At 39.7% G+C, this 21,329-nt stretch overlaps 1 protein-coding gene across 3 annotated transcripts in view; it reads right to left on the bottom strand.

Annotated features, from left to right (window-relative positions):
* Nucleotides 1-2,159: 2,159 nt before the first annotated feature.
* OSGEP (O-sialoglycoprotein endopeptidase) overlaps nucleotides 2,160-21,329 on the bottom strand; it is a 161,439-nt gene continuing 142,269 nt past the window's right edge. For all 3 annotated transcript variants that reach the window (XM_053702239.1, XM_053702241.1, XM_053702240.1), the window contains one exon: nucleotides 2,160-2,393. In XM_053702239.1, coding sequence (XP_053558214.1) covers nucleotides 2,354-2,393 — 40 coding nt within the window. In that variant the 3' untranslated portion in view covers nucleotides 2,160-2,353. The remainder of the gene's footprint in view (nucleotides 2,394-21,329) is intronic.

The following is a 21,329-nucleotide window of genomic DNA, read 5'->3' as shown; positions in this document are numbered from 1 at the left end:
GCTATTGAGGAGCAGGGCGGCACATTGCTGATGGTAAGCATTAGCAGCTATAAGTGGCCAGTTTCAGCATAAACTTTTTTTGGCGCGCACATCGGCTCCTGAGTACTGACTGCAAGTTTAGTCAGTGACAGACAGTGAATCTGCAGCGCCGTAAAAGCAGAGCTGAAGGTGTCTAGGGCTGAAGCCCAACGGTCAGTGAGTCAATATTATACACATATTTATCTAATAATGTATCACTGATTTACAGCACATGCATAGTGCTATATTCACTTAAACATTTTGTTTTTATATTTTCTATATTAATTCCTAGAACCACACTATTACATTATCCACAGAAACGTTTGGTAAATTGAATCTTATTTGCAGATAAAGTACATTCCTGTATTCTCAAATGAAAAGATGTGCAAGGGCAACAAGCTGACTTTAATATGTTTAACATAACTATGTTATGTTAAACATATTAAAGTCAGAAGCTGTAAATACAGATTGGCACATCAAGAAGTTCACACTTAGTTATTTTAATTGCATTTCTTATCCTGTAGCACCACCTTGTGGACATTGTATTATTTTTAAATTAAAACCTATATATTTTTTAACTCTCAATATTATATGTACAACTACAATCTATTTAAAAAAAAAAGTGAGTGTGTAAGGTTCTGGATTGAATTCATGTGAATCTTATTATATAGAATAAAATTCATTTGAATAATAATGGTTAACAGGAGAGTGAAATAACCTGAAAAGGTTGATGGGTTTTTATTGGAGCTGGATGCCCTTATTTCAAGTAGTGGGAATAAAATGTATTTTTTGTTTTGAGCTTGGTCATTGTTTTGGTAGCGCAATATAATTAGTCTGGGAGCTGAGTGCTTTATTTTCATTAATACTTTTTTTTTTTTTACATGACTATTTTTAAGCAAATCTTTCTCTATAATCTGAAGAGATTTTTTTTTAACCAGAAATGGCGACTGGTTAATATATATGATATAAAGGAAGCTTTTAAGCAAGCATTTAGGAAACACCATATTTCATTAATAATAAGACCGTGAAACAGGCAGTAACCACAGTGCTTAAATCACAGCATTGAGTCTAATAACAGGTGAAAACTCCTGTATTTTCTGCTTAGTGGAGACATTGCTTGCCAGGGGTTATTAGCACTTTATTTTAACTAAAAGCTAAAATTCACTTTGTATCTTTACCTATAGTAACCTCCACAGGTGGAGTATTTCTGCAGGAAGGAGAGCATATGTTTGCTTATGTGGGACAGAGCGTCTTTGTGTGTGAGAAAGATCATCTTTATTTGTGTGTGTAAGTATGAGAGAGCATCTTTGTGTGTGTGAGAGATCATCTGCATGTGCAAGTATGAGACACATCTGTGTGTGTATGAGTGACAGGGTGTGTGTGTGTTTGTGAGATAGATCATCAGTATGTGCAAGTATGAGACACATCTGTGTGTGTGTATATATGATTGACAGGGTGTGTGTGTGTGTGTTTGAGAGAGAGAGAGAAATCATCTGTATGTGTATGAGAACATGTGTGTTTAAGTGACAAAACGTGTGTGTGTGTGTAAGAGAGCTAATTTGTATGTGTAAGTATGAGAGAGCACCGTGTTTGTGCATATATGTGTTTCTCGGGCGTATCATAGCCAGTGCCTCACTAGCCTCTGAGGTCACTGCACGTCACTGGACAGTAACTATCTTGATGCAAGGCCCAAAGGCTGTAGAAGAAACTTTGCAACTTTTGAATATTTATATTTAAAAAGAGCAGTGTCCATATCTGCTGCATAAAGCATGGTGATGCAGGTTTACTCTAGATCAATTTCACAATCTATAGCTTATGCCATTTGTGTTAGATTAAACTTAAATTCCCTATACATTAATTAATGAAAATGAAAAATTGCAATATATTCATTATTTAGTTTGCATGTTTTTGGTGTAAAAATTGTGCTCATCTCATGCTCCATAGTTGCTGGAAGTCAAATTCTGTATGTATTGTGTAAGTATGTGGCAAATTACCTGATTAAGCTACATATGACATAGTGATTGCTTAGAGCAGTGCATATTTACCCTAAATGGCCACAATAAATAGAGATACGATAAACACACTCACCAGGGTTTTCAAGTAGTTTGTTAGCAAACATACAACATTTTGCAAATCATTAATAAATTGTTTAAAACATTTATTTTGTATGCACATCTTTTGCAATTCAGCATTTAATTGCTAATATACTTTGTACATGATCAATTAAGTATTTTTTGGGCAAAAAAATTATTGTTACTAGCCAAAGAGAAGATGAAGTTCTTCATAGAAGACAGTCTTTTTTCCCCTCCTTTTTTTCCACAGTACGTTGTTTAGTTTAGTCTCGCCATGTCACCTCCACTTCATCAGTTCGATACCTGCAGGAGGACCAGCAGTATAGCATTAAAGGGATGGTAAGGTCAGAAATGTTCTGTTCGTCATTATAAACTTTCAATATAATTATACATTTCTCAAAATACCTTGCACTGCGCTTTATTTGCCATTCAGAAGCTTTTGCGTTCCCAAAATATGTAAATCTCCAAACCCACCGTGAGGCTAATTTGCAAAAGCCAATCACGGTGGGCAATCTGTGTTCTATCTTCCCTGCAGTTCCGGGTACAGGGATCGTGTCTAACGCCTGCGCTCTGATGTGCCGAAAGTATATGCATGCTCATTTTATTTTCTCTAATACAATTTTTTACGTAAGTGATCTAGCTGTCATGTGACCACAGTCAAGATTAGCATAGCAATGACAGTAAACGGAGTTCTAAGATTGCGCATGCGTACAATTTGCGACAAGACCTGGCAAAAAGTGACATAAGAAGAAAAAAATGATTATACTTTTATTACCTGATCTAAACTTCGTTTTTAAAAAATAGTAAGTAGAATCACATATAGAAATAACATTTGATCATTTGCTTTAAAATTTTTTAAAAAAATGTAAACAAATTAAACAAACTTTACTAATCCTTTAATACACTCCTTACATACATTAAAATCAAACTATTTGGAGTTACATGGGCAAACGTATCTTTTTGACTCTGTATCTGATGCCGAGAAATTTTACAGTGAAAATTGTACTAGATAGTTCGTTATAAGACTATATCTATTCTGTAACCCTATATTAATTAACTATGGTCTCTTAAGAAGGTCCTTTTCCCTCCTCTCAATGTACCAGGTTAATGTAAGCAAACGAGGGCTGGGGCGAGGGAAAGGGAGGGGGATTTTCCATTTTTTTTGTTGTTTTGTTTTCCAATTCCCTTTTACTTTGTTTAAGATATGTCTAGAGTAAAGAACTGGGTATTAACTTCCTGGAATATCGGGGGTATCTCATCCCCAATAAAACGCAAAACGGTCATCTCACACTTAAGGAAGTTAATTCTGATATTGCTTTTCTCCAGGAAACTCATCTCAGTGATGAGGAGTCCCTGAAACTAAGATTTTCTTGGGTAAGGGAGATTTTTGCTACTCCTAGCATAGGCAGAAAAAGGGGGGTGGCTATTTTATTGGGGAAGAAACTAGTATATGAAGTAATCTTGGTAATTCATGATCCTGAAAGTAGGTTTGTGATTTTAAAAATTAAACTTGCAAATTATATATATATATATACACTCTGCAATATTTATGCTCCTAATAACTTTGATGCTAGATTTTGGGATTCTCTGCAAGCCAAAATTCTACAGCTCGGTGAAGGGAACATAATTTTGACAGGGGATTTTAACATTGCCCCGCAGGTCCCCCTTGATAGACCCAGACAATCCCCTAATCATCCCAAGTCAAAAAGAGATAATCTGGAGGCCAAAATGTTCAAGATGCTATCTAGAAATTTAGCACTCAAAGATATCTGGAGGCTTCAGCACCCAGACTTAAGAGATTATACATGCAAGGCAAGATATGCCAATTCTCTCTCCAGAATTGACCTATTCCTGGTTAGTGATAGCCTGTTAAAAAGTAAGGGGGGAAAGCTAGAATCACACAAGTCTGTATCTCAGATCATGCCCCGATTATTTTAGAAATTCCTTTACATAAAATGATGTTCTCCTCTCAGCGTTCTTTTCCCCCCAAATTTTTATTTAATAACTCAAAGTTTAAAAACTGGTTAAATATTAAGATGAATTTATCTCCTTGAACTTAGACTCAGTAGAGAAACCAACCTCGTTTTGGGAAGCCTCAAAGGCGGTGGTAAGGGGGGATTAAATAGCTTATATGGCCGAACTCAAGAGAAAGGCCGCTTTGAAAGAGAAAAGGAAGTACTGAGAGCACTTAATAATGCTTATAATAGATATCTAAGCCAGCCTACACCGGAGAACTGGGGAAGATATACCTCAGCCAAGGAAGAGAGAGACACTTATTTAATGCAATCAACAGCCCAGGCCGACTTAAATACAAAAGCTAAATTTTATCGCTATGGTGGGCAAATTGTTAGCCAAATTAGGGAAAAATACCTGAGGAAATTCCACTATTGAATTAATCCAAGAACACGATACCTTATTTAAAACCCCTAAAGAAATTTTTGACATTTTCTTTGACTATTACAAAGACATATATTCCTTTAGAGACTCTGATACGGCTGCCTTTGAACAATTCTGGAACAATCTCAGTTATCCATCCTTAAGTTGACAAGGCTCCGGGACCGGACGCATTGCCGAACGAGTTTTATAAGATCTTGGCCCCTGTTATTAGCCCGCACCTAAAAAAAAAATTCAACTATTTTTACTCAGAGAATAATCCAATCCCCCTGACCTTCCATCCACTACAACCTTAATTCTGAAACAAGGGAAAGTTCCCTTGAAAAAGGAATCTTCTCGCCCTATTGCGCTGCTCAACTCTGACTATAAGTTACTCACATCTATCTTAGCTAAGAGATTGCAGCGATAAATAGGGACTATTATACACAAAGATCAAGCAGTATTTTTATCTAAACGTAATTCAGCAGCTTAGATCAGAGAGGTTTTTCTGGTTCTTGATTATTTTCATAATTTTCGAGAAGAAACTGGGCAAGATCATGTAGACTCTGCAATTATCGAAATTGACAATGAAAAAGCATTTGACTCAGTGCATTATTAACATCTTTTAGACACGCTTTCTCGTTTCGGATTTAAAGATAATTTTGTGTTTTTTGTTGAAAATTTGTACAGAAAATCCTCAACAATATTAAGCGTTAACTACTTAGAATCTACTTTAATTAATCTTCAAAGAGGTACTCATCAGGGTTGCCCGCTTTCTCCCCTCTTATTCGATCTTGCTATCGAACCACTAGCTCTCAAGATAAGACAGCAAATAGATGGAATTAAGATTGAATCCATAGAACAAAAGATAGCCTTGTACGCTGACGATGTACTTGTGTACATTTCACATAACAGAATGAATATCCCAAAATTACTTTCACTTATAAATTCCTTTGGTGCTTTCTCTAAGATCAACACCTACAAAATTGAGTTGCTTTGGATTAAAAAAAATATTTTCCACTGAGACACCGTTTAAAAATGTTGTCTCTTCATTTAAATATCTTGGAATTAATATCTCTTTAAATCCTCAAGAATGGTACAGACTTAATATTTCTCAGATTCTTACTAAAATAAAAGAATATATGAAAAGCTGGCAAAACCTTCCGTTAACCCTATCAGGACGTATAGCCCTGTTTAAAATGGTCTTGCTCCCGTAAATTCTATATGCCTTGCAAAATGTTCCAGTCATTTTAAATAGTAGGGATTGGAGGAGTCTAAACACTGCTCTACGGTATTTTATTTGGAGGTGTAAAAGACCGCAAATTTCTATTAACAAACTCTACCTTCCTAGGAAATTTGGTGGACTAGCTCATTCAGATCTCAGCAAGTATAGCTTGGTCTTCTTATCACGTATCGTGATAGATTGGATCCTGAATAAAGACTATTTTACCAACAATAATCTTGAGATAAATATGCTACACCCCTACCATCCTGTAGCTCTTATTCACTGTCCAGTTAGTACAATTCAGAGAAAAAGTGAAATTAATTAGCTCTGTATATACAGTAATCCAGGCCTGGAAAAAAAATGGGGTTAAAACTAGACATTAATCTCTATATTCCCAAACTTCAGATACTACGGGGCAATCCTGAATTTCAGGGAGGCACACAGCTTCAAATTTTTCAAAACTGGCATGAAGCAGGCCTTTCCTTCCTTACTTAGTTTATAGCTCAAGATACTCAAACTATAAAGACATTTAATAGTTTAAAGCAGGAATTTAACTTAACTAATAAGGACTTATTTGCCTACCTCCAAGCCAGACATTATCTCTTTGAACTTATCAAGACATTTGGTCTTGGACATGGGGGAAACTGGACAGCTGGTCTATCCTTGCTAGAAATTATCTATCTTCTATTTCAAATTGGTACGACCTGGCAGTCAGCCAACCTGGTGACTCTAATTTGCTGAACATAGCACAAAAGTGGAACCTTTTGACTCCTGAATTAAACGCTCTATAGCCTTAGTAGGGCAAACTACTCTATCTTCAAGCTGGAGGGAATCACATTAAATTGCTATACAGATCCTATTACACCCCGCAGAAGGGTTTCAACTGACCAATTCCAAATTCAATAAATGCCCAAAATGCGCATTCTCTGTGGCAGATCTAATTCACATGTTGTGGTCATGTCCTCTGATAAAACAGCTATGGCGGAAAATAGAATATTGGTTCATTAATACTCTAAAAATAAATATTGTCTCTCTTTCCCTGGCAGAGGTTATTTTTCTTAAAGAGGGTACTTTACCTCCTGAACATAAAAAAAATTATGAATATGATAATTTTGGCAACGAGAAGTTTAATTTTCAGTAAATGGCGTGATAATTCTGTTCCTAGCATCATAGAAATTAGAGGCCATGCGGTGCTAACGAGCAGTTTTGTCTCACCGCTCACTTACCTACAGCGCTGGTATTACAGGTTTTCAGAAATCCGTTGTTAAAAGACAAGAAGTGAGCGTTGAGCAAAATTTGGCTCATTACCGCACTCCAATACCAGCGCTGCTTAAGTCAGCGGTGAGCTGGTCGTACGTGCTCATGCACGATTTCCCCATAGGAATCAACGGGGAGAGCCGGCTGAAAAAAAGTCTAACACCTGCAAAAAAGCAGCGTAAAACTCAGTAACGCAACCCCATTGATTCCTATGGGGAAACAAAAGTTATGTCTACGCCTAACACCCTAACATGAACCCCGAGTCTAAACACCCCTAATCTTACACTTATTAACCCCTAATCTGCTGCCCCCGACATCGCCGCCACCTACATTATATTATTAACCCCTAATCTGCCGCTCCGGACACCGCCGCCACCTACATTATATTTATTAACCCCTAATCTGCTGCACTCAACATCGCCGCCCCCTACCTACACTTATTAACCCCTAATCTGCCGCCCCCAACGTCGTCACCACTATATTCAAGTTATTAACCCCTAAATCTAAGTCGAACCCTAACACCCCCTAACTTATATATAATTTAAATAAGTCTAAATAAAATTCCTATCATTAACTAAATTATTTCTATTTAAAACTAAATACTTACCTGTAAAATAAACCCTAAGCTAGCTACAATATAACTAATAGTTACATTGTAGCTAGCTTAGGGTTTATTTTTATTTTACAGGCAAGTTTGTATTTATTTTAACTAGGTAGAATAGTTATTAAATAGTTATTAACTATTTAATAGCTACCTAGCTAAAATAAATACAAAAGTACCTGTAAAATAAAACCTAACCTAAGTTACAATAACACCTAACACTACACTACAATTAAATAAATTAACTAAATTAACAACAATTAAATAAATTAAATTAGCTAAAGTACAAAAACACAAACACTAAATTACAGAAAATAATAAACAAATTACCGATTGTTAAACTAATTACACCTAATCTAATAGCCCTATCAAAAAAAAAAAAAAAAAAAAAAACCCAAAATAAAAAAAACCTCTAGCCTAAACTAAACTACCAATAGCCCTTAAAAGGGCCTTTTGTGGGGCATTGCCCCAAAGTAATCAGCTCTTTTACCTGAAAAAAAAAATACAAACAACCCCCCCAACAGTAAAACCCACCACCCACACAACCAACCCCCCAAATAAAATACTAACTAAAAAAACCTAAGCTCCCCATTGCCCTAAAAAGGGCATTTGGATGGGCATTGCCCTTAAAAGGGCAGTTGGCTCTTTTGCAAGTCCAAAGTCCCTAACCTAAAAATAAAACCCACCCAATACACCCTTAAAAAAACCTAACACTAACCCCCTGAAGATCAACTTACCGGGAGAAGTCTTCATCCAAGCCAGGCCGAAGTCCTCAAAGAAGCCGGGAGAAGTCTTCATCCAAGCCGGGCGAAGCGGTCCTCCAGACGGGCAGAAGTCTTCATCCAGACGGCACCTTCTATCTTCATCCATCCTGCGCGGAGCGGGTCCATCTTCAAGACATCAGGCGCGGAAGATCTTCTTCCAACGAAGTCTTCTTACTAAATGACGGTTCCTTTAAGTGACGTCATCCAAGATGGTGTCCCTTAGATTCAGATTGGCTGATAGAATTCAATCAGCCAATAGAATGCAAGCTCAATCCTATTGGCTGATTGCATCAGCCAATAGGATTTTTTCTACCTTAATTCCGATTGGCTGATAGAATTCTATCAGCCAATCTGAATCTAAGGGACACCATCTTGGATGACGTCACTTAAAGGAACCGTCATTTAGTAAGAAGACGTCGATTGAAGAGGATGCTACGCGCCGGATGTCTTGAAGATGGACCCGCTCTGCGTCGGATGGATGAAGATAGAAGATGATGTCTGGATGAAGACTTCTGCCCGTCTGGAGGACCACTTCGCCTGGCTTGGATGAAGACTTCTCCCGGTAAGTCGATCTTCAGGGGGTTAGTGTTAGGTTTTTTTAAGGGTGTATTGGGTGGGTTTTATTTTTAGGTTAGGGACTTTGGGCTTGCAAAAGAGCTAACTGCCATTTTAAGGGAAATGCCCATCCAAATGCCCTTTTCAGGGCAATGGGGAGCTTAGGTTTTTTTAGTTAGTATTTTATTTGGGGGGTTGGTTGTGTGGGTAATGGGTTTTACTGTTGGGGGGGTTGTTTGTATTTTTTTTTCAGGTAAAAGAGCTGATTACTTTGGGGCAATGCCCTGCAAAAGGCCCTTTTAAGGGCTATTGGTAGTTTAGTTTAGGCTATGGGCTTTTTTTATTTTGATAGGGCTATTAGATTAGGTGTAATTTGTTTAAATATCTTGTAATTTGTTTATTATTTTTTTGTACTTTAGCTAATTGTATTTAATTGATTTAATTGTTGTTAATGTAGTTAATTTATTTAATTATAGTGTAGTGTTAGGTGTTATTGTAACTTAGGTTAGGTTTTATTTTACAGGTACTTTTGTATTTATTTTAGCTAGGTAGTTATTAAATAGTTAATAACTATTTAATAACTATTGTACCTAGTTATAAATGCATTAGGACTCTTGACGGGGTAGGGTGTACTGCTCACTTTTTGGCCTCCCAGGACAGACTCGTAATACCCGCGCTATGGAAGTCCCATAGAAAAAACAGAATTTATGTTTACCTGATAAATTACTTTCTCCAACGGTGTGTCCGGTCCACGGCGTCATCCTTACTTGTGGGATATTCTCTTCCCCAACAGGAAATGGCAAAGAGCCCAGCAAAGCTGGTCACATGATCCCTCCTAGGCTCCGCCTACCCCAGTCATTCGACCGACGTTAAGGAGGAATATTTGCATAGGAGAAACCATATGGTACCGTGGTGACTGTAGTTAAAGAAAAAAATTATCAGACCTGATTAAAAAAACCAGGGCGGGCCGTGGACCGGACACACCGTTGGAGAAAGTAATTTATCAGGTAAACATAAATTCTGTTTTCTCCAACATAGGTGTGTCCGGTCCACGGCGTCATCCTTACTTGTGGGAACCAATACCAAAGCTTTAGGACACGGATGAAGGGAGGGAGCAAATCAGGTCACCTAAATGGAAGGCACCACGGCTTGCAAAACCTTTCTCCCAAAAATAGCCTCAGAAGAAGCAAAAGTATCAAACTTGTAAAATTTGGTAAAAGTGTGCAGTGAAGACCAAGTCGCTGCCCTACATATCTGATCAACAGAAGCCTCGTTCTTGAAGGCCCATGTGGAAGCCACAGCCCTAGTGGAATGAGCTGTGATTCTTTCGGGAGGCTGCCGTCCGGCAGTCTCGTAAGCCAATCTGATGATGCTTTTAATCCAAAAAGAGAGAGAGGTAGAAGTTGCTTTTTGACCTCTCCTTTTACCGGAATAAACAACAAACAAGGAAGATGTTTGTCTAAAATCCTTTGTAGCTTCTAAATAGAATTTTAGAGCGCGAACAACATCCAAATTGTGCAACAAACGTTCCTTCTTTGAAACTGGTTTCGGACACAGAGAAGGTACGATAATCTCCTGGTTAATGTTTTTGTTAGAAACAACTTTTGGAAGAAAACCAGGTTTAGTACGTAAAACCACCTTATCTGCATGGAACACCAGATAAGGAGGAGAACACTGCAGAGCAGATAATTCTGAAACTCTTCTAGCAGAAGAAATTGCAACTAAAAACAAAACTTTCCAAGATAATAACTTAATATCAACGGAATGCAAGGGTTCAAACGGAACCCCCTGAAGAACTGAAAGAACTAAATTGAGACTCCAAGGAGGAGTCAAAGGTTTGTAAACAGGCTTAATTCTAACCAGAGCCTGAACAAAGGCTTGAACATCTGGCACAGCGGCCAGCTTTTTGTGAAGTAACACAGACAAGGCAGAAATCTGTCCCTTCAGGGAACTTGCAGATAATCCTTTTTCCAATCCTTCTTGAAGGAAGGATAGAATCCTAGGAATCTTAACCTTGTCCCAAGGGAATCCTTTAGATTCACACCAACAGATATATTTTTTCCAAATTTTGTGGTAAATCTTTCTAGTTACAGGCTTTCTGGCCTGAACAAGAGTATCGATAACAGAATCTGAGAATCCTCGCTTCGATAAGATCAAGCGTTCAATCTCCAAGCAGTCAGCTGGAGTGAAACCAGATTCGGATGTTCGAACGGACCCTGAACAAGAAGGTCTCGTCTCAAAAGGTAGCTTCCAAGGAGGAGCCGATGACATATTCACCAGATCTGCATACCAAGTCCTGCGTGGCCACGCAGGAGCTATCAAAATCACCGACGCCCTCTCCTGATTGATCCTGGCTACCAGCCTGGGGATGAGAGGAAACGGCGGGAACACATAAGCTAGTTTGAAGGTCCAAGGTGCTACTAGTGCATCCACTAGAGCCGCCTTGGGATCCCTGGATCTGGACCCGTAGCAAGGAACTTTGAAGTTCTGCCGAGAGGCCATCAGATCCATGTCTGGAATGCCCCACAGCTGAGTGACTTGGGCAAAGATTTCCGGATGGAGTTCCCACTCCCCCGGATGCAATGTCTGACGACTCAGAAAATCCGCTTCCCAATTTTCCACTCCTGGGATGTGGATAGCAGACAGGTGGCAGGAGTGAGACTCCGCCCATAGAATGATTTTGGTCACTTCTTCCATCGCCAGGGAACTCCTTGTTCCCCCCTGATGGTTGATGTACGCAACAGTTGTCATGTTGTCTGATTGAAACCGTATGAACTTGGCCCTCGCTAGCTGAGGCCAAGCCTTGAGAGCATTGAATATCGCTCTCAGTTCCAGAATATTTATCGGTAGAAGAGTCTTCCCGAGACCAAAGACCCTGAGCTTTCAGGGATCCCCAGACCGCGCCCCAGCCCATCAGACTGGCGTCGGTCGTGACAATGACCCACTCTGGTCTGCGGAATGTCATCCCTCGTGACAGGTTGTCCAGGGACAGCCACCAACGGAGTGAGTCTCTGGTCCTCTGATTTACTTGTATCTTCGGAGACAAGTCTGTATAGTCCCCATTCCACTGACTGAGCATGCACAGTTGTAATGGTCTTAGATGAATGCGTGCAAAAGGAACTATGTCCATTGCCGCTACCATCAACCCGATCACTTCCATGCACTGAGCTATGGAAGGAAGAGGAACGGAATGAAGTATCCGACAAGAGTCTAGAAGTTTTGTTTTTCTGGCCTCTGTCAGAAAAATCCTCATTTCTAAGGAGTCTATTATTGTTCCCAAGAAGGGAACCCTTGTTGACGGAGATAGAGAACTCTTTTCCACGTTCACTTTCCATCCGTGAGATCTGAGAAAGGCCAGGACAATGTCCGTGTGAGCCTTTGCTTGAGGAAGGGACGACGCTTGAATCAGAATGTCGTCCAAGTAAGGTACTACAGCAATGCCCCTTGGTCTTAGCACAGCTAGAAGGGACCCTAGTACCTTTGTGAAAATCCTTGGAGCAGTGGCTAATCCGAAAGGAAGCGCCACGAACTGGTAATGTTTGTCCAGGAATGCGAACCTCAGGAACCGATGATGTTCCTTGTGGATAGGAATATGTAGATACGCATCCTTTAAATCCACCGTGGTCATGAATTGACCTTCCTGGATGGAAGGAAGAATAGTTCGAATGGTTTCCATCTTGAACGATGGAACCTTGAGAAACTTGTTTAAGATCTTGAGATCTAAGATTGGTCTGAACGTTCCCTCTTTTTTGGGAACTATAAACAGATTGGAGTAGAACCCCATCCCTTGTTCTCTTAATGGAACGGGATGAATCACTCCCATTTTTAACAGGTCTTCTACACAATGTAAGAATGCCTGTCTTTTTATGTGGTCTGAAGACAACTGAGACCTGTGGAACCTCCCCCTTGGGGGAAGTCCCTTGAATTCCAGAAGATAACCTTGGGAGACTATTTCTAGCGCCCAAGGATCCAGAACATCTCTTGCCCAAGCCTGAGCGAAGAGAGAGAGTCTGCCCCCCACCAGATCCGGTCCCGGATCGGGGGCCAACATTTCATGCTGTCTTGGTAGCAGTGGCAGGTTTCTTGGCCTGCTTTCCCTTGTTCCAGCCTTGCATTGGTCTCCAAGCTGGCTTGGCTTGAGAAGTATTACCCTCTTGCTTAGAGGACGTAGCACTTTGGGCTGGTCCGTTTCTACGAAAGGGACGAAAATTAGGTTTATTTTTTGCCTTGAAAGGCCGATCCTGAGGAAGGGCGTGGCCCTTACCCCCAGTGATATCCGAGATAATCTCTTTCAAGTCAGGGCCAAACAGCGTTTTCCCCTTGAAAGGAATGTTAAGTAGCTTGTTCTTGGAAGACGCATCAGCCGACCAAGATTTCAACCAAAGCGCTCTGCGCGCCACAATAGCAAACCCAGAATTCTTAGCCGCTAACCTAGCCAATTGCAAAGTGGCGTCTAGGGTGAAAGAATTAGCCAATTTGAGAGCATTGATTCTGTCCATAATCTCCTCATAAGGAGGAGAATCACTGTCGACCGCCTTTATCAGCTCATCGAACCAGAAACATGCGGCTGTAGCGACAGGGACAATGCATGAAATTGGTTGTAGAAGGAAACCCTGCTGAACAAACATCTTTTTAAGCAAACCTTCTAATTTTTTATCCATAGGATCTTTGAAAGCACAACTATCCTCTATGGGTATAGTGGTGCGTTTGTTTAAAGTGGAAACCGCTCCCTCGACCTTGGGGACTGTCTGCCATAAGTCCTTTCTGGGGTCGACCATAGGAAACAATTTTTTAAATATGGGGGGAGGGACGAAAGGAATACCGGGCCTTTCCCATTCTTTATTAACAATGTCCGCCACCCGCTTGGGTATAGGAAAAGCTTCTGGGAGCCCCGGCACCTCTAGGAACTTGTCCATTTTACATAGTTTCTCTGGGATGACCAACTTGTCACAATCATCCAGAGTGGATAATACCTCCTTAAGCAGAATGCGGAGATGTTCCAACTTAAATTTAAATGCAATCACATCAGGTTCAGCTTGTTGAGAAATGTTCCCTGAATCAGTAATTTCTCCCTCAGACAAAACCTCCCTGGCCCCATCAGACTGAGTTAGGGGCCCTTCAGAAATGTTAATATCAGCGTCGTCATGCTCTTCAGTATCTAAAACAGAGCAGTCGCGCTTACGCTGATAAGTGTTCATTTTGGCTAAAATGTTTTTGACAGAATTATCCATTACAGCCGTTAATTGTTGCATAGTAAGGAGTATTGGCGCGCTAGATGTACTAGGGGCCTCCTGAGTGGGCAAGACTCGTGTAGACGAAGGAGGGAATGATGCAGTACCATGCTTACTCCCCTCACTTGAGGAATCATCTTGGGCATCATTGTCATTGTCACATAAATCACATTTATTTAAATGAATAGGAATTCTGGATTCCCCACATTCAGAACACAGTCTATCTGGTAGTTCAGACATGTTAAACAGGCATAAACTTGATAACAAGTACAAAAAACGTTTTAAAATAAAACCGTTACTGTCACTTTAAACTTTAAACTGAACACACTTTATTACTGCAAATGCGAAAAAACATGAAGGAATTGTACAAAATTCACCAATTTTCACCACAGTGTCTTAAAGCCTTAAAAGTATTGCACACCAAATTTGGAAGCTTTAACCCTTAAAATAACGGAACCGGAGCCGTTTTGAACTTTAACCCCTTTACAGTCCCTGGTATCTGCTTTGCTGAGACCCAACCAAGCCCCAAGGGGAATACGATACCCAATGACGCCTTCAGAAAGTCTTTTCTAAGTATCAGAGCTCCTCTCACATGCGACTGCATGCCATGCCTCTCAAAAACAAGTGCGCAACACCGGCGCGAAAATGAGGCTCTGCCTATGCTTTGGGAAAGCCCCTAAAGAATAAGGTGTCTAAAACAGTGCCTGCCGATATTATTATATCAAAATACCCAGATAAAATGATTCCTCAAGGCTAAATATGTGTTAATAATCAATCGATTTAGCCCAAAAAAAGTCTACAGTCTTAATAAGCCCTTTTTTGAAGCCCTTATTTACAATCGTAATAAACATGGCTTACCGGATCCCAGAGGGAAAATGACAGCTTCCAGCATTACATCGTCTTGTTAGAATGTGTCATACCTCAAGCAGCAAGAGACTGCTCACTGTTCCCCCAACTGAAGTTAATTGCTCTCAACAGTCCTGTGTGGAACAGCCATGGATTTTAGTGACGGTTGCTAAAATCATTTTCCTCATACAAACAGAAATCTTCATCTCTTTTCTGTTTCTGAGTAAATAGTACATACCAGCACTATTTCAAAATAACAAACTCTTGATTGAATAATAAAAACTACAGTTAAACACTAAAAAACTCTAAGCCATCTCCGTGGAGATGTTGCCTGTACAACGGCAAAGAGAATGACTGGGGTAGGCGGAGCCTAGGAGGGATCATGTGACCAGCTTTGCTGGGCTCTTTGCCATTTCCTGTTGGGGAAGAGAATATCCCACAAGTAAGGATGACGCCGTGGACCGGACACACCTATGTTGGAGAAAAGACCTTACGAAGTTTACGTAAGTCGTTTTGCGGTAAGGCCAAAGAAGTGTGCGGTGACCCTAAACCTTCAAGACTCGTAATACCAGCGGGCGTAAAAAAGCAGCGTTAGGGCCTCTTAACGCTGCTTTTTTACCCTAACGCACAACTCGTAATCTAGCCGAATGTGTTATTGAGCAGTTAGATACAAATTTAACCTCTGAACAAGAAATAGCCCTGTTTTAAAAAAATTGGTCTGCATTTATTAGAATCTTTTTTCCTGGTGATATATTGATCACTTAATATATCCCTTTAGATACTCTGAGTTAGTCTTACTGGGAATCTGGTAAATTTTATTTATTAAGAGGTACCCCCCTTCCTTTTTCCCCTTTTTTTCCTCTCCCCCTTTCTCCCCCCTCTTTCCCTCTGTATTATGTTTTAACGTTACTAGCCCTGATTAGTGGCTTCCTGGCTGAATTTGCCTTTTTCTTTTTTTTTCTTTGATAAAGTGCATTTTTTGAGGGAACTTAAAATTGACTGAAAATGATTAACCTATAGGTATAACGTTGTACTATTCTTATGTTTATTTTGTATTATGTACTAAACTTTGCTTTTCTTATAGATGTGATTGTCCTCTAAACGTGCTTGTTTCTTTTCTTGATTGTGTATAATACAGTACTTTGAAAATTAATAAAAATTACTTTAAAAAAAAACAAAACGATTTTAACAGAAACATTTGTATCAAATTGTGAATAGAATTTAGCCAGAACACACCAATAAACCCAAGACCCATTTTGAAAGTAGGCCAAAGCGTTCAGGAAAAATGTAGTTAACATTACATTAGGAACTACCAATAGATCTCCAGCGCTGGCCAACAGAACAAATAAACTGTTATGGAATTTCCCTTTTTAACGTTGCATATGTTTTGATATTTCAGGGAAGTTACACCCCTTTTCCCAGAACAAATTCTAACAAACAAACCATTGTGCCATTGGTGCCAAAGAGCATAATTTCCTCAACATCGAGAAAGACGTAACAACATTTTTATAAACTTGTCACTTACGGTTTGCAGCTGGTAAAAATGCATGTAGTGTATAATCTCTAATTAGTCATATATATATATATATATATATATATATATATACACAAATGTTAGGCCTGTCAAAAATAATCGTTTTGACGATGCATCGCGATGCGGCATGAAACGATTCTGCATCGATGCGCTGAGACGCGATAATCGATTAACGTTACCCACGTGACCAGCCTCCAGGAAAAGTAAAAGAAAGTGCGCGAAAGTGCGCGGTACATCGTTTTGACGTCACTGACGTCACGTCACCCAATAAAGCAACATGGGCGCTCCATGGGCGGTTTCTTGAAGTGCCGAAGTTACGCAGTAGGAGCAAAGCAGCAAAGCAGGAGTGTGTTGCCTGAGATTGATGATGGTACACGGCAGTATACTACAGCTACACGGCGGGCTCATTTTTATTTTGTGGGAGACAGAGGAGGAGACCTATGGTGAGAATTAGACTAACTAACTGTTTGTTTAGTTAATAGTTACCAAAACGTTGTACATTTTGCCAATGCCATGCCATAATTGCCATTGCCATGCCTGCCTATTGCCTCAACTGCCTACTACTTGCCATAGGTAAACTAATTATTAACTTACTTAAAGAGCAAATCAATAAGGGGTACACAATCACATTTATTACACAATAAGGGGTAACAATTAAATACTTGCCTAATTTACTTAACGTAGTATGCTGAGCTGACTGAGGCTCAGGCTGCTGCATAATTAATTGCTGCATTATTGAATAATATTGCATAATTTGCATATATAAAAAATGTATTATAAATAAATATAGTATACTATTGTCTAATAATGTCTCTATTAGTCTAATCTGTATCTATTATCTACATGTTTTTCACATGGATGGATGGCCTGGTCTGAAGTTCTAATATTTTAATAATATATTAATTCAAGAAAGTGCATGCAATTTTAAACAACTTTCCCTATTATATAATTTGCTTATCCTTTGTTGAAATGCATAGCCTCCTCCTTGTGCACAAAGTATTATATACTAAGTAATGTGTGTGCTGTGCAAGTGCAATGCATTGCTAATATGTCATCAACAAACGATATCTGAGAAGTATGAAGCAAATTAAATAATAGAAGTTAGTTATGATGTTTATTTAAAATTGTATTCTCTATCTGAATCATGAAAGTAAATGTTTGGGTTTTTGCACCTTTAAGTGTGTAATATATTACAGTAACTTACAGTGTCAGTGAGTGAGTGATGTCCCCTGCAATTATCACAATGCAATTTGTTTTAAAATTTATGTTCGCAAAATGTATGGCATTGGCAAAGTAGTTGAAGTTACTAGTACTTTTTGATTTTACATTTGCGGCTTGAGATTTTGACAACTGGAACTTAGTGTATTTTCTTTTTTTTTTAACACTGACAGAGTTTGACGTTGACAACAACATCATCCGTCACATATGTCATGCTAAAATGACAGAGGGAGACAAAAAAGATAGAGAGATAAAAAATGCACCTAGCATTTTAAAAGCAAGCATCTGGGCACATTTTGGATTTTATGAACATACTGGAAAGCACGAATTGGACAAGACACACGCGGTTTGTAAAGCCTGTCACACAAAAATTAAATACCTAGGGAATACTACTAACTTGAGAAATCACGTTAGACGTTTTCACTCTGAGATGCTAACACCTGCCGCTGCCGCCAGTGCCACTGCCAAGGAAATAACAAGACTAGCTGAAGCTCATCAGCCAAGAATTGATGCAATGCTGTCAACTTTGCCACCCAACTCTGAAAAAGGGAAGAGAATAACCAAAGCTGTGGCAACTTTCATAGCGAAGGACCTACGGCCTTACTCTGTTGTGGAAAACCTTGGGTTTCGCAACCTGTTGAAGACACTAGAGCCACGTTATAAGATCCCGTCACGCAATCACTTAACAGAAAACGTTATACCTGCACTCTACCAAGAAACAAAAGCTCAGGTAATTGCATCAATGAGCCAAGCCAGTCGAGTCGCACTAACGTGTGATTCATGGACTTCAGTCACGACGGAGTCTTATGTAACAGTAACTGCACATTACATTAGCAAGGACTGGAAGATCTTGTCGCATGTGCTGCAAACGAGAGCAGTTTATGAGTCTCACACGGGTTCTCATCTGGCGGAGCTACTGTCTCGTGTCGTGGAAGAATGGCAGCTGTCCGATAAATCTGTAGTGCTTGTGACCGACAATGCTTCGAATATGATTGTTGCTGCTCAAGTTGGAAAATTCCCTCATGTAAAATGCTTCGCCCATACACTGAATCTCGCATCCCAGCGGGCGCTGAAAGTGGCCACGCTCTCCAGGCTTTTAGGCAGAGTGCGACGAATATCAACATTTTTTCACCGCAGCACTACAGCAAACCACTGTCTGAAAGAAAAACAGAAATGTCTTGGCCTGAAGAATCATAAGCTGATAACTGATGTGACAACAAGGTGGAACAGCTCATATGACATGGTCGAGAGGTTCCTAGAACAGCAACCTGCAATCTGTGCCACATTGTTGTCTCCAGAAGTCAGAAAAAGTGAGTCAGATCTCTGCACTCTCAACGAAACAGATGTGTCAAATGCAGAGGATGCTGTGAGTGCATTAAAGCCAATGAAAGATGCAACCACACTGATGTCAGAAGAGCGCAATCCAACTGTTTCTCTCATTGCCCCTCTAAATGCACAACTGCTCCAGAACATGACAGACACCATGGGAGACACACCCATGATCCATGAGATCAAGAATGCCATCAAAACAGATCTCCTGAAGAGGTACAGCAGTGAGGCAGAGAAGAAGATACTTTATACAGCCTCTGCCCTGGATCCTCGTTTTAAGGGACTGCCTTTTATTCTCACAGAGGAGGAGAGATTGGAGATATACAGAGGAGTGACTGAGGAGGCTGCATCCTTGGAGGTAATTTTAATTGCATCATGTTTCTTGAAAAATTTATAAATTGAAAACAAACATAAAACATACCATCATCCATACAAAATAGGCTTAGCTATCACTGCAGTAGCTTGATTAGTAGCTAGTTTAATGAGTACAAGGTTTATTATATAAGTCAGTTTGAAAACGCCACAGTCAGTCAACTTTCCTCCTCCTCCGTCCACTCCCGAGTCCTTCCTAATAGATGTGAGCTGTTGCATGCATTTATTTATGCACTACTGTCTCTCTGAGCACACACATAGCATTAGCTGGCTGGCTGCTCGAGGTAATAATGAATGCTATTTTTTCTATTCTTTTGTTCAAACACAGATTGAGTGTACTAGTACAGTTACATCTAGGAGGACAAACGTGGATGAAGTGCCACTGCCTGAGGGAAAAGAAACTCTGGAAGAAGAATCAGCCATCGAGGAGGATAACCCTTCTCCTCCCAAAAGAAAGTCCACATCGCTTCTCATGACTTTGCTGGGACAGTCTTTCACTGACACTGAAGGTACAATAGAACCCAAGACCCCCTATGCCAAGGCTGAAGAGGAAATAGAGAAATATTGTAAAGCCCCATCTCTGCCTCTCACTGAAGACCCTTTGAAATGGTGGCATGTACATGAGGTCATATTTCCCCTCCTCTCTCATTTGTCAAAGCGATACTTGTGTATCCCAGGTACAAGCGTGTCTGCAGAGCGTGTTTTCTCCACTGCAGGAGATGTGGTAACGGCAAAAAGAAGCACCCTCAAACCAGAGCATGTGGATCAACTAGTGTTTTTACAGAAAAACCTACATATTCCATAATTCTGAGTAGTGATTCAGGTTTATAATATTAATATTTAATGTTTTTTGGCACATCCAGAAGAAAGTGCTGTGTGCCCCACTGCCCAGTGCAGACTACTACTGTTAAGTTATTTTATATTTGTTACTGTTATATAGCTTATAGCTTTTTGAAAAATGAAGCTTAAAACCTTGAGTAAATCTTTGTTGGATCACAAAATATATTAGTACACTACACGACACGACCGACCACGTCACTCTGTCACAGTCACACACACACACAAACAATACAAAAGAAACAACACACAACTGCACACACCTCATGTGTGCGTGTCAGTGTCACCCTTCACCATGATTCACTCTTTTTATGATGTGTGTTTTTTTTGGTATTGTTTGACTGTGTGTGACTGTGTGTGTGTGTGTGTGTTGTGTAACAATATATTTGTGATCCCATAAAGATAATCAAAGTTAGTAAATCTAGTAGTTCAATGCTACTTGTTGTATAATGTCTATTACTACTTCTAGTGTTACTGTGATGTTTGCCAATCAGGAAGTGCTCTGTTTTGTAGATGTTGTGCTATTGTTTACAGCACACCCCTGTATTGTTTGCAATGCAGTGAGTGCATAGTGCATAAGGGATTATTAATATTATTCATTCACACTAAAAATTGTCTATTTTAAATAGACCCTTTAAGAAAGATATCATATGTTTTTGTTTATGATCCCAATCCCAAATGCCATCCCACCCACTCCCAGGCAGATCTGTAGGGGTTAACCGAATATAACCAACCAGTTAACAATAACAATGTGTGTATACTGCAGTGTCTAACTGTCTCTTTATGAGTGTGTGAGTGTGTCTGTGAGTGAGTGCCAGTTTGAAAAGTTTGTATGTATCTCATTCTCTATGAGTGTGTGTGAGATGAGTGTATTAACTGCCTTTGAATGTTTTTGTTTGTATGTGATTGTGTGTCTGTCCCAGTGTCTAAGTGTCTATGAGTGTGAGTGTGACTGTGGCTGACTGGGTGGCTGTGGTGCCTTTGAATGTTTTTGTTTGTGTGTGTGTCCCACTGTCTCTCTAGTGTCTGAGTGTCTAGTGAGTGTGACTGTCTAACTGTCTATGAGTGCACTATGCAGAGAGTGAGACTGAAGCCAA

This window comes from Bombina bombina, chromosome 2 (assembly GCF_027579735.1).
Source record: "Bombina bombina isolate aBomBom1 chromosome 2, aBomBom1.pri, whole genome shotgun sequence".
Lineage (NCBI taxonomy): Eukaryota > Metazoa > Chordata > Amphibia > Anura > Bombinatoridae > Bombina > Bombina bombina.
Note: the sequence above shows the minus strand (reverse complement) of the source record. Positions and strands in the feature narration are given on the sequence as shown.